General features: G+C 35.5%; 1 protein-coding gene across 2 annotated transcripts in view; it reads left to right on the top strand.

The window, feature by feature from the left end:
* HOOK1 (hook microtubule tethering protein 1) overlaps nucleotides 1-14,390 on the top strand; it is a 67,598-nt gene that overhangs the window by 20,454 nt on the left and 32,754 nt on the right. For both annotated transcript variants that reach the window (XM_022575803.2, XM_089921876.1), the window contains 4 exons: nucleotides 5,919-5,986; nucleotides 7,156-7,218; nucleotides 8,149-8,232; nucleotides 13,419-13,585. In XM_022575803.2, coding sequence (XP_022431511.1) covers nucleotides 5,919-5,986; nucleotides 7,156-7,218; nucleotides 8,149-8,232; nucleotides 13,419-13,585 — 382 coding nt within the window. The remainder of the gene's footprint in view (nucleotides 1-5,918; nucleotides 5,987-7,155; nucleotides 7,219-8,148; nucleotides 8,233-13,418; nucleotides 13,586-14,390) is intronic.

The following is a 14,390-nucleotide window of genomic DNA, read 5'->3' as shown; positions in this document are numbered from 1 at the left end:
CTATTCTGTTATCTCATTGCTTCTATTGTGAATTAATCAGTTCTTTCTATTCTAAGCTATAATTGATGTTTTAAGCTATAATTTTCTCTTAAGTTTTGTTGCCTCCTATAAATATTGATATAATATGTAGTATTTTCATAATTTAGTTCTAAGCATTACTTAGCAATTTTGACCTCAGATTTGTAAAAGGAGGCTCAATTCCTGGGTATATAAATAAAAGTTTAGCAAGTAATAAATATAAAGAAATAGTTTAATTTTCATTATTTTGAAAGTCAGGATTATCTAATTGGGCTTATTTTTGGAGGTATGTGTCTGGGGTCTCAATTTTTAGGAGTGAGCAGATAAATGGAAAAAAAACTTGTAGTAATTTAATTAAAATGTAAAACCAAAACACATCCATAATATAAACCACCTTCCACATATTTATACTTTTCAGTGAGAATTGATTTTCAAAATGATTCAAAGGTATTGCAGCAGTCTTAATCTTGAAAGAATTAACTAATTTGGTTAACAGTACCTTGTTTATCTTGGTGTGGAAAGAGAAAAATTTTATGAAGCTTTCAGTAGACTTGAAACACTCCATTATCCAACAAATCCAGTTAAAAGAAATCATTACATTGCTTGTGCCTCATCTAGTTAATTCTTCCCCCTCCAACACACACACACACACCCATAGAATTTAGTGGTCGGGTGCATACCAGAATCTATCAGAATTTTTTTCCAGTACTTGGCTTCACAAATAAAAGAGAGATTTAGAGAACTTTTAGAAGTCTTCCAGAGTATCATTAAAACAATAAAAGCATTAGAAAATAATAAATCCTTAAAACTTTTGGAAAATTGTTTTAGGTGGAGAACATACAGTTGCTGTCGATCTAAACCTGCAAATACAGGAAAAACTCTCATGATTCATCACTTCTAATTGTGACAGAATCAACTTATTGCGCTCCCACGTGTGTGTGTGTGTTAAGGTATAAGGATCTCCTTAAGGTGAAACTTGGTGAATGTCGAGCAGGTGTTTGCAGGAAGCTGTATAAGTCTCTTCATTGAAAACCTTCCTGAAATGAACTAAGTAGGTGATAAATGAAACTTTCTGAGCTTAGCTCTTAAGAGTTCACTGAATACAGGCATACCTTGTTTTATTGAGCTCTGCTTTATTGTGTTTTTCACAAATTGAAGGTTTGTGGTAACCCTATGTCCAACAAATCTATTAGCACCACTTTTCCAACAGCATTTGCTCACTTCATGTCTCTGTGTCACATTTTTGTAGTTCTCACAATATTTCAAACTTTTTCATTATTATTATATTTGTTATGGTGATCTGTGATCAGTGCTTTTTGGTGTTACTATTGTAATTGTTTTTTTTTAAATTAATTAATTTATTTTTGGCTGTGTTGGGTCTTCGTTTCTGTGCGAGGGCTTTCTCTAGTTGTGGCGAACAGGGGCCACTCTTCATTGTGATGCGCGGGCCTCTCACTGTTGTGGCCTCTCTTGTTGCGGAGCACAGGCTCCAGACGCGCAGGCTCAGTAGTTGTGGCTCACGGGCCCAGTTGCTCTGCGGCATGTGGGATCTCCCTGGACCAGGACTCGTATCCATGTCCCCTGCATTGGCAGGCAGATTCTCAACAACTGCGCCACCAAGGGAGTCCTATTGTAATTGTTTTGAGGCACCATGAACTGCACCCATAGTAACATGGTAAACTTAATCAGTAAATGTTATAAATGTTGTATGTGTTCTGACCGCTCCACCAACCAGCCATTTCCCCGTCTCTCTCCCTTCCTCAGGCCTCCCTACTCCCTGATACACAGCAATATTGAAATTAGGCCAGTTAATAACCCTGCAGTGGCCTCTACGTGTTCAAGTGAAAGGAAGGCTCCCACATCTCTTACTTTAAATCAAAAGCTAGAAATGATTAAGCTTAGTGAGGAAGGTATGCTGAAAGACAAGAGGGGCCAAGATCTAGGCCTCTTCCACCAAACAACCAAATTGTGAGTATGAAGAAAAAGTTCTTGAAGGAGATGAAAAGTGCTGCTTCGGTGAACACACCGATGATATGAAAGCGTAAGTCTTATTGTTTATAGGGAGAACATTTTAGTGGTCTGGATGGAAGGTCAAACCAGCCACAACATTCCCTTCAGCCAAAGCCTAATCTAGAGCAAGGCTCTAACTTCAATCTTGTGAAGCCTGAGAGAGATGAGGACACTGCAGAAGAAAAGTTTGAAGCTAGCAGAGGTTGGTTCGTGAGGTTTAAGGAAAGCCATCTCCAGAACATAAAAGTACAAGGTGAAGCAGCAGGTACTGATGTAGAAGCTACAGCAAGTTATCTAGAAGATGTAGCTAAGATAATTAATGAAGGCCACTATATTAAACATATTTTCAGTATAGACTAAACAACCTTTTATTGGAAGAAGATGCCATCTAGGACTTTCATAGGTAGCTAGGAAAAGTCAATGCCTGGCTTTGAAGGACAGGCTGACTCTCTTGCTAATGTAGATGGTGACAGAGTTGAAGCCCGTGCTCATTTATCATTCTGGAAATCCTAGGACCTTAAGAACTATGCTAAATCTAATCTGCCTGTGTTATAAATGGAACAACAAAGGCTGGGTGACAGCACATCTGTTTACAACATGGTTTACTGACTATTTTAAGCCCACTGTTGAGACCTACTTCTCACAAAAAAAAGCATTCCTTTCAAACATTACTGCTCATTGACAAAGTACCTGGTCACTCAAGAGCTTTGATGGAGATGTTCAACAAAATTAATGTTGTTTTCATACCTGCTAACAAAACATCTATTCTGCAACCCATGGATCAAGAAGTAATTTTGACTTTTAAGTCTTGCTATTTAAGAAATACATTTTGTAAGGCTATAACTGCCATAAATAGTGATTCCTCTGATGGATCTGGTTTTCAAAGTACATTGAAAACTTTCTGGAAAAGATTTACTATTGTAGATACCATTAAGAACATAGGTGATAAGAGGGTTCCCTTTTCTCCACACCCTCTCCAGCATTTATTGTTTGTAGACTTTTTGATGATGGCCATTCTGGCTAGTGGGAGGTGATATTCATTGTGCTTTTGATTTGCATTTCTCTAATAATTAGTGATGTTGAGCATCTTTGCTTGTGCTTTTTGGCCATCTGTATGTCTTTTTTTGGAGAAATGTCTATTTAGATTTTCTGCCCATTTTTTGATTGGCTTGTTTGGGGTTTTTTTGATATTGAGATGCATGAGCTGTATGTATATTTCGGAGATTAATCCCTTGTTGGTTGCATTGTTTGCAAATATTTTCTCCCATTCTGTGGGTTGTCTTTTCATTTTGTTTATGGTTTCCTTTGATGTATAAAAGCTTTTAAGTTTAATTAGGTCCCATTTGTTTATTTTTGGTTTTATTTTCATTACTCTAGGAGGTGGATCCAAAAAGATCTTGCTGTGATTTATGTCAAAGATTGTCCTGCCTGTGTTTTCCTCTAAGAGTTTTTATAGTATCCAGTCTTACATTTAGGTCTTTAATCCATTTTGAGGTTTTTTTTTGTGTATGATGTTAGAGAATGTTCTTTCATTCTTTGACATGTGGCTGTCCAGTTTTCCCAGCACCACTTATTGAAGAGACTGTCTTTTCTTCATTGTATATTCTTGTCTCCTTTGTCATAGATTAATATACCACAGGTGTGTGGGTTTATCTCTGGGCTTTCTATCCTGTTCCATTGTTCTATATTTCTGTTTTTGTGCCAATACCAAACAATTTTGATTACTGTAGCTTTGTAGTATAGTCTGAAGTCAGGGAGCCTGATTCCTCCAGCTGTGTTCTTCTTTCTCAAGATTGCTTTGGCTATTCGGGGTCTTTGTGTTTCCATACAAATTTTAAGATTTTTTTGTTCTAGATTTGCAAAAAATGCCATTGATATTTTGATAGGGATTGCATTGAATCTGTAGATTACCTTGGGTAGTATAGTCATTTTGACAATATTGATTCTTCCAATCTGAGAACATGGTATATCTTTCCATCTGTTTGTGTCATCCTACACTGTTGGTGGGAATGTAAATTGGTACAGCCACCATGAAGAACAGTATGGAGGTTCCTTTAAAGACTAAAAATAGATTTGATCCAGCAATCCCACTCCTGGGCATATATCCAGAGAAAACCATAATTTGAAAAGGTACATGCACCCCAGTGTTCATTGCAGCACTATTTACAATAGCCAAGACATGGAAGCAACCTAAATGGCCATCGACAAATGAATGGATAAAGAAGATGTGGTATATATATACAATGGAATATTACTCAGCCATAAAAAAGAATGCCATTTACAGCAACATGGATAGACCTAGAGATTATCATACTGAGTGAAGTAAATCAGACAGAGAAATACAAATACCATATGATATCACTTATATGTGGAATCTAAAAAATGAACTTTACAGAACAGAAACAGACTCACAGACTTAGGAAACAAACTTATGTTTACCAAAGGGGAAAGGTAGTGGGGAGGGATGAATTAGGAGGTTGGGATTAACATATGCACACTACCATATATGAAATGGATAATCAACAGAGACCTACTCGATAGCACAGGGAACTCTACTCAGTACTCTGTAATAACCTATATCAGAAAAGAATATGAAAAAGAATGGATATATATGTGTATGTATAACTGAATCACTTTGCTGTACACCTGAAATGAACACAACATTGTAACTCAACTATACTCCAATGTAAAATAAAAACTTTTTAAAAATAAAGGAATGTTTCCCTTGAGGGGAAAAAAAGAGCATAAGTGATTGATGGGAAGAGGTCAAAATATCAACATTAACAGGAGTTTGGAAAAAACTGATTCCAACTCTCATACATGACTTTACGCAGTTCAAGACTTCAGTGGAGGAAGTAACTGGATATGTGGTAAAAATAGCAAGAGAACTAGAATTAGAAGTGGAGCTTAAAGGTATGACAATTATTGCCATCTCATGAGAAAATGTTAACAGACGAGCCGCTTCTTATGGATGAGCAAAGAAAGTGGTTTCTTGCGATGGAATCTACTCCTGGTGAACATGCTATGGAGACTGTTGAAATGACAATAAAGAATTTAGAAATTACATAAACTTAGTTGAAGTAGCAGCAGAATTTGAGAGGATGGACTCCAATTCTGAAAGAAGTTCTACTGTGGGTAAATGCTATCAAACAGCCCTGCATGCTACAGAGAAATTGTGAAAGGAAAGGTCAATTGACATGGCAGACTTCACTGTTGTCTTATTTTAAGAAATTGCCACAGACACCCCAGCTTTCACCACCACCCTATTCAGTCAGCAGCCGTCAACATCAAGATAAGATCCTCCACCAGTAAAAAGGATTACCACGCGCTAAAGTCTCACATGATGGTTAACATTTTGTTAGCAATAAAGTACTTTTTAATTAAGATTTGTACGTTGTTTTTTTAGACATAATGCTATTGTCACTTAATAAACTACAGTATTGTGTAAATATAACTTTTATATGTACTGGGAAACTAAAAAATTCATGTGACTCACTTTATTGCGATACTTGCTTTATTGGGGTGGTTTGGAACTGAACTGGTACTATTTCTGTGGTATACCTGTACATGTGAATTCATCTCATAATACTGAATATTTAACAAGAGGAAAGAAATTGTTATAATTGTTTTAACATTAATTGCAATTTATTCTCTTTTTCTTCCTTGTCAGAAAATTAGAGATTTTCTTTAAAAAATTTATAGATATTTTTATGATTATTTTCAGTTCTGCTTATTTGTTTACAATGGACATATTTTTTGTGGTAAAATAATATACTTGCATAAAGAATTATGTGTAGTGAATGAATTTTTATGTTGTTAATTGAATGACTAAATTTCTATGGGTGAAGAGTAGGGATTTTTCAGATCTGATTTTTTTTTTTAAATCATAGAACATATTCAAAATATAATGACACTGGAAGAGTCTGTTCAACATGTGGTCATGACTGCCATTCAAGAGGTAAGCTATATCATGATCACATATGTATGAAAATCCTAAACCAAATTATATAAAACTGTTCACATAGATTTTATGGATGTATATTTCACTGCTGTATAAACGAGCCCTTTGTAGTAGGTTTACTTATCTTTGGCTGTTGTGTTTTCCCGGAAAATTTCTTATAAGGACTTGAAGCCCAATTGTAGTACCTCTGCATTTTAAAAGTTAAATTAACATTGTCAGTTTCCTTTAAATAACTTCAACTAAGCAGGATAAACATCCTCTTCCCAGTTGGGAGTTTTTATAACTTCTCTTTGTTTCTGCCAGGTAGAGTAATCTTTTCTGAAATTTTAAAGTGTGTGTGTGTATGTATCTCATATGCATTTTCAGAATGTTAGAACTGTGAGCAAATATAGTGAAAATTAGGTTTCGGAGCCAGATAACCTGGATTCAAGCCAGTCTAGTTATCTAAGTTGTACCATAGAGATTCAGAATTCATTCAGTGCATGTTCATTCTTAAAATCAGAACAAAAGGCTGAGATGAAGTCAAGTGAAGAGGAGGCCTGAGGGAAAGTTGAGTGAAGGGTTAGTGAGGAAAACATAGTTTGGAAGAGGCATGACTTAGAGGGAGACAGCATCTAGGACTTTAGAAGTGTGTATACTCTGAGTTTGCATTGCTGGTTTGAATTCAAAACATCACTATGCATAAGTCTGCCTTTCATATGCAGAAAAGTTATTTTACAGGATCCTTTTTTTTTTCATATAATTGTAACTCCTTTTAAAATGACTTCTCAAATTAGGAATTTTGCCACATCACTCATTTAAAGCTCTATTTTTAAACTGTCAATTCATGTTATGGAAAAATAATTTTTTTTTATTATGTGATGTGTTCAGTTTTATTTAGTAATTCATCGTTTAGAACTTGGATTATAATTTTTCACTACATTAGTATTTTAAATATATCTAAATATTTCAAGCACATTTTACTTATGTCCTCACTAATGTAATGCTTGAACATTGTGCTATTTAGCTTAAAGCTCTATTCATTTTTTATTTGAATAATATAAGGATCATCAAATTAAGGCAAGGAAAAATTAAACATAAAGCATTTTACTTTCCTTTCAAGTAAACATATTTTTTACTGTGTAAATCTTACTTTATTGTACTTAATTTTACTATTTTAATTCTAGTTGATGAGTAAAGAAATAGTGAGCTCTCCTACAAATGATGCTGTTGGAGAATTAGAGCAACAGGTGAGTATTTTAGTATGTGAGGAAAATGTTGCACAGTGATAGAGTTCCTTTGTCAATTACTATCTTAAAGGCTTACATAGGAGACCACATACAAGATTATTTTCTTCCATGAAATTTAGTTTATTCTCCTATAAGATCTTAATTGACTATTATGCATTCCTTCATGAATGCAAGTAGTGTTCATCTCCAGAGTTTTTAATGATCATGTTTGAAGAGATGAGTGGCATTAAACTTTCCTGACATTTGTTAATACATATGTGGCCCATTCTGTATAGTTACATAATTAAATAGTACTTAAAAATTCTGCTGAATTCTAATTTACCTAATAAGGAAATATGATTTTTGTCACAGTTGCTTTCCTCTAATATTGAAGAATTAACTCAAGGGTCCTGTACTCAGGGCTTCTTTCCCTGGTTGTTTTACACAGTTGTTTTACATGGAGGAAAAGGCACACTCCTCCTCTGTATAACCCAATCTGGGTTATAAGGGGGAAGGGTAAGAGGAGAGGTAAATGCATCAAATACTTTTCCTGTTATATGTTTGGACATCTGACTTTCATGAGTGTCACCAGCCATCTCAAGAAGTATTTCAAATTAAAAAAAATTTTTTCTATAAAAATTTTATTTAAATATAAACATGCTGTGCTCTAAATTTTTTTCTGTGATAAAAAATAAACAGTTCATCCTCTAATACTCTGTTTTAAACATTTCACAAAGATTTACATAAAATTTTATTTCTGTGGGACCTTAGCCTTAAATGTTAATGAGACTCTTGATATTATTTACAGAAAAACAACATATTACTACTTATTTGTTAATAGGTAAATTTTAAAAGCATTTCCAACATCAGTGTATATATGTGTTTTGATAAAAGTATATTTTTCAATTTGTTTCAAAATGTGATTTACTAAGAGGACATTTTCTATTTCAGCTTAAAAGGGCCCTGGAAGATCTTCAGGAAGCACTAGCAGAAAAAGAAGAACTGAGGCAAAGATGCCAAGAACTAGATATGCAGGTATGGATCGAAGAATAATTTCCTCTTTAAATTTACAAGAGTCTTATTTTAATTAATTAATTAGTAAAGTGTTTTGGAGGTTGGGTTTCATTTCATGGAAGGACCATTGAAAGAGTCTGTTATAGGCCTGACTCTTCAAACATGAACTTTATTTTTCTTTTAGAGTGGAAAATTGCTTGCTTAACTACTACATTGAGAGGGTCATTCTAATTGCAGAATTTCAACTGCTTAGATGATGCCTTGGTTTGTTGTTTTGTAAAAAGGGGAAACTAAAGTATCTACTTTATAGGGTATGAATATTAAGTGGGGTCCTTTATGGAAATATTTAGAAGGGCTTGACCCCCAATAAATCTGAGATCCAAGTTTGTTTTGCTAACATGTATGTGTATATTAACACATGTATGTAATTCTTGGGTTCATATGCACATAAGTGTTAGCAAAATAAACTTGGCATGAGAGACAGTAGTTAACAGTTAAAGGAGTAGATTGTCAAACCAGGCTGCCTATATTCAGAACCTGGTTATGTTACTAGCTGGTTGTATATGCTCAGGCAAATTGCTTAATTTCTCTATACTTCATATTTCTCTTTTGAGAAATGATGTTTTAATAGTATATATCTCCCAGAGTGATAATTACATTTAAATGAATTAATATACATAAAGCACTTAAAGCAGGGCCTGGTGCATAGGGCTGTGTATATGTTTGCATGTATTGTTATTATTGTTATGTGAAAATTATGCAATAAGTCTCGAAAAATTATACAAAGATTTAAATGTACCATCATATTATGCTGTATGTAAATTGCACTTTTCATTCAAATAATGAGCTACATAAATAATTGACTCTGAAAAGTGTGAGGACAAGGAACAAGGTTGTGGTAGCATTATCCTTGCTTGATGAGATAAATATCTAAAGTGATAGGGCTGGGTAATATTTCTAATGTTCAAGGGTCTGCAAATAAGGAAACGAGAAGTGACTTGGTCAGGGTGACTCAGCTACGTAGGGCAGTGACAGCACTAGAATCCAGATCTTCTAACGTCATCTTTAAGCATCACTCCTCTATGTTTGAACAAAGCCAGTGTTTATATTTGAACGAAGCTAGTGTCTCAAAATTATGAGAACGTCTACCTTTTCTCCTTTTCCTTTCCTAACCACACTCACCTTGCATATATATCATCACATATACGCACAGACCTGCACAGCATCAGAGATGTTTTATTTTCAAGTAAGATTATATCCTCTCTCCAGAATACCTCATATAAAGAATAGAGGATTGAATCATTCAGGTATTACCAGTCTCATGTAGGATCTCTGTACAGTTTTCTGAGACATTCTTATTCAAAAAAGAACACAAAATTCTGTGTTAAAACATTTCAGTGTTTGTAACACATGATGGAGAGTATGTGATGATCTGATTTTAGTTGAAAAGTGTAGACATCCCAAGTTTGCGCATTTTTAATTCCAGCATCAAAATAGAGTCAACCCTCAACGATCTGCTGCACATGCGAAATGAATATAATCAAAACTGCATCTAATCAAAACCAAGATACTTAACAATATGAATTTCACACAGGTGTATATGATACATACCCCAGTTTTATAAGGAAAATTATTTTTGAAAAATGGTTACTTTTAATCATATGTCGCTTGAGAGTGATTCTAAAATTTGGGGGGAATTCATTTTTAATACCCAACCAAATGAACCAAAAAAGAAAAATAAGCTGCAGAGAAATTCACCAAGGGCAGGCGAATAAACAAAAGGGCATAACCTAATGAAGTTAAATTAAAAGCTGGTAATCAAGGAAAGAAGTAGGCATATGATGTTGACAGAGGTGCTGCATGGCAGGAACCTGCTGTTCTTCCTTCACCCCCAGCCCATGCAGGGGAATCAACAAAAATCTTGAGACTTCTCACAGTAATCTACCCAATCAGAAGGAAGTTCCCGCTATGAGTCCTTCATTTTCTTTGGACTGGGGAAGAGTGGAAATGATGGCTAAGAAGAAACTAAGGACTCTTTCTGATAGGAACAAAGGCTGTAGGGCCACACACTGAATTGGGGAAACAGTCTGATGCCCAGAGGAATTTCTCCATGGGAATGGAATATACTTCTCACCACCCTGGTATGAAGTACTTAAACCTCAGAAGTGAGAGCCTAGCCCAGGTGTTGTAAAAAGATTGCCCGTTGTCTCAGCTGCCCCCATGCTGCGACCCCCGCCACTATCTTCCCTGGCCATTCACAAGGCTATATAGAGAGGTGGAGAGAAAACAGTCCCAACTATTACCCAGAGGGGAGAACATACTGGGCCATGGGTTACAGTGGAAAGGGTGTCCAAGAAGTCTTCAACACTATGCCAGAACAAACAGGGTATCTTAACTGCCCACAAAACATGAACTAGATGAAAAGAATCAGAGCATGACATCTCTGTGAACATTACAGACTAAAACCAAAAACAGACAAAAGCATGTAAAAGACAACAGCCAAGCTTAGAAAATAACTTTCACTTCATTTAGTATTACAATTCCATAACAACACATCAATAGAATAGACTAGGTGGTAGGACAACAAAGTGAAGATTTAAAAGGAGATTGCAGCTAGATAGAAACAAATCAGTGAATAATGTTTAACACCAAGCCTTACCCTAGTTAAGCTATCAGACTTCAAGAATACAGGAAAAACAACTGTCAGTCAAGTAGAAAAGGTATGTCACCCACAAAGATAAGAAAATCAGGCTCCCCTACAACTTCCATGCTGGAATATAGAGGAGCAATATCCACAAAATGTTGAGGCAGGGAAACGGCATTAACTGAGGAGCGCAGGTGCAAACTCCCTTTCTTGAAAAAAAAAACTACTCATTGACACAATCCAGGTAGCAAACATGTTTTAATCAGAATAAAGAATGCAAGAACAGAGGAGATTCTGTAGTGAAAGATCTGGTGATGAAGCTCAATCCATTTAAATAAAGATCTGTGTGAGTTCTGTGTAAATTATGGTTATAGATACTGGGACAAATGAAATTATGACTCACTAAGTCAGGAGTAAGGCCTGATTATGCATACTTTAAAAAAAGAAAGAAAAAAAATCCACACGAGAATTTGATGTAAAGTTTTGAGAAACTTTCACAAAGTTTTGGTCCAAGATGATTATGGGGCCTTGGGGCAAGTTAGGACAGGTTTATCAACCACTCTTTACCTGCCTTTCCCAGTCATTATTCATACCACCTGGCACCAGTAGGTAACACTACTTCACTTACTGCAGTAACAGAGGCTGGTTATTCTTGCTTCTAGTATGTTAGAGAAAAGCATACTTTTACCCAGCATTGTATAAGATTCAATGAGGCAGTTATTTTCAAACTTAAAGTGTCTACAGAGTATGTGCGACTGGGCACAATGTGATAAAGAGGACTCCAGCTATAGAAGTTTACTTTATATTTTAATTTTTAAAATAAACAATTATAAAAATATTAAGTCTGAGTGATGTGAGAATATGAGTATTATTTTTGAGCTTTTTTTTTTTTCCTTTTTAGCTTTTTGAACTTTCTGTCTCTTTTAAATAGCTCAGAGAGAGACAGAGACAGAGAGAAACAGAAAGGGACAGAGGCAGGTACAGAGTGAACCTAAACAAAATATCACCATGGCATCTTGTTAGAAGAGATGCCTAGAACCACCACTGGACACTCTTAAGTCACCCATTTGGGATGGGTCCAAGGAATTCTCATGTTTAATACCCACCTCCTTCATATCTGTGATAAAGGTGGCTCTAGAACCACAATGTAAATTGCATGGATAGGAACAAGGTTGGTTACCCACTAGGTATTGAAAACTAAGTTTGCCCGTGCTCCTCTCCCTTCTTCAGGGGATTCTTAGCCAGTTTGAAGACAGGGTATTGTTTCTCCTCTACCAGTCTTTTTACAACAGCCCCTACCTTCAAGCTAGAACGAGATCTTGTTTTCTTTGTGGGCCCCCAACCCCCCATAGTATACTTCCACCAAAGCACCACATTTTCTGTCCTGTAATTGTTTACATTTCTGCTGTAGCGATCTTAAAAGGGCACAACCTCTCATTCTTTTTTGTATCCCAAACACTTAGGATTGTACATGACAGGTCATTAGACTGCTTGCATGACAAGAATGGATGCGTGCACTGAATTTAGGAAGAGAAACTGTTTCCTCCTAGACAGGTCACTAGACTGCTTGCATGACAAGAATGGATGCATGCACTGAATTTAGGAAGAGAAACTGTTTCCTCCTAGTCTGTCTGGGAACAGTTTCCCAGCCTTTGTTTGTGTTCCTCATTTGGAGGACAGTGTTTGTAACATGCCTACACTGTATTTAAGACTATAATTTGATTTTAATTTCCTCTTATTAGCTTGGTGTGTCAATATGTAGTCCCATTCCCATAACTGGACTGAATTGATTATACCTTTTGAAAATATAAACAGCAAACTTGTGCAATATTATATTGTAAGTTATGGGAGGTCAACCTTTTTTCAAACTAATCTTAATAAAATCACACATAAACTTCTAGTCTTATAAAAGGTCACAGCCTTAGCTGTAAATTTTTAAAGATGTTTTTAAATGAAAAAGAAATAAAACTGAGAGAGCAAATCATGCTTAACATAAATATGTAAGTAAAAGTAAAAATGTATCAAGTGCTGATGTTGATGTGATTCTGAAGTTACATGTTTGTATCCATTTAAAATAGTTTCAGTGTGCAGTTGCATTCAATTCAGGTTTTTGTTACTGATTCATTAACCAAATAATGTGCCTATTGCCTGAAGACGTGATGTGTAACTGATAATTTCCTACCAGGAACCTAAAATGGTAACTTTGTATATATGTGTGTATATTTTGGCTTACTAGGTAACAGCATCCTAAAAATTTATACCTAAAAGGGAAACAAATTAATTTTTTTGAAGTTCATTGGTATTTAGAGACTTAGAAACATTTTCTTCTCAGAACTAAAGCAAACATAACATTTGAAAGATATTCTTATATGTATTAACTCTGTTTTCTCTGTATTAAGAAAGTTGACTTCTTCTGACCCAAATCTCCCAGACCCAGAACTCCAGAGTTCTAACGATCCTTAGAAATTATCTAGTCTGCTTGACCAAGCTATTTAATGGCTTGGTCAGATTTATTCTAAGCTTTTTTGCTGTTGATGCTTTTGTTTGTGTATTTGTTTTTTAGGTGACAGCACTTCAAGATGAAAAGAATTCACTAGTTTCTGAGAATGAGATGATGAATGAAAAACTTGACCAGTTGGATGGCTCTTTTGATGATCCAAATACAATGGTTGCAAAAAAGTATTTTCATGCACAGTTGCAACTAGAACAATTACAGGAAGAAAACTTCAGGTAACATTTGTAGTGGAAATCATTTTATGCAGTTTTATTAAAATAGTAGCTAAAAAATCATAATATCAACAACTAATTTTTAAGCATTACAAAGCATGTTTAGGATTAGTATCCTAAAAATACTGTTGAAAATACTGAATGGTGTAAGTGGTTCCTGCCCTCATAGGGCTAACAGTCCAGTTTGGCAAGTAGGATACATATGTAAAAAATAAAAGAATTCAAAATAATGTGTGATAAGGACCAAATGAAGGCCATAGGCAAGTCCAAGAGTAGTTTAAAGGAGTGATTGCTGAAGCCTGGGGAGAAGGGGGAGTTTCTTACATAGGAGAAGGAACTTGATAATAAATGGAAAAAATGTAAATCTTAAGCTAAAGAAGATGCTTTTCATATCAGCTTTTATATTTCTTCTTTAAAAAAAAAAATGTACATCTAACCTTTAATAAAAATTGAGTGTCTCTTATGTGCTTACCGCTGAGCCTTGCACTATAAGGCCTTGAGAGTAGGTGCTCCAGTTGTACTGTATGTATTTTTGTTGTTGTTACTTTATTATTTTTATTATTATTATTTTTTTTTTTTGCGGTACGCGGGCCTCTCACTGTTGTGGCCTCTCCTGTTGCGGAGCACAGGCTCCGGACGCGCAGGCTCAGCAGCCATGGCTCATGGGCTCAGCCGCTCCGCGGCATGTGGGATATTCCCGGACCGGGACACGAACCCACGTCCCCTTCATTGGCAGGCAGACTCTGAACCACTGCGCCACCAGGGAAGCCCCGTTGTTACTTTATTTTGATATGATTTCAAACTTACC

The sequence above is a fragment of the Delphinapterus leucas genome, chromosome 1 (assembly GCF_059928025.1).
Source record: "Delphinapterus leucas isolate spDelLeu-1000000601 "Yukka" chromosome 1, BTC_Dleu_Yukka2, whole genome shotgun sequence".
NCBI lineage: Eukaryota > Metazoa > Chordata > Mammalia > Artiodactyla > Monodontidae > Delphinapterus > Delphinapterus leucas.
Note: the sequence above shows the minus strand (reverse complement) of the source record. Positions and strands in the feature narration are given on the sequence as shown.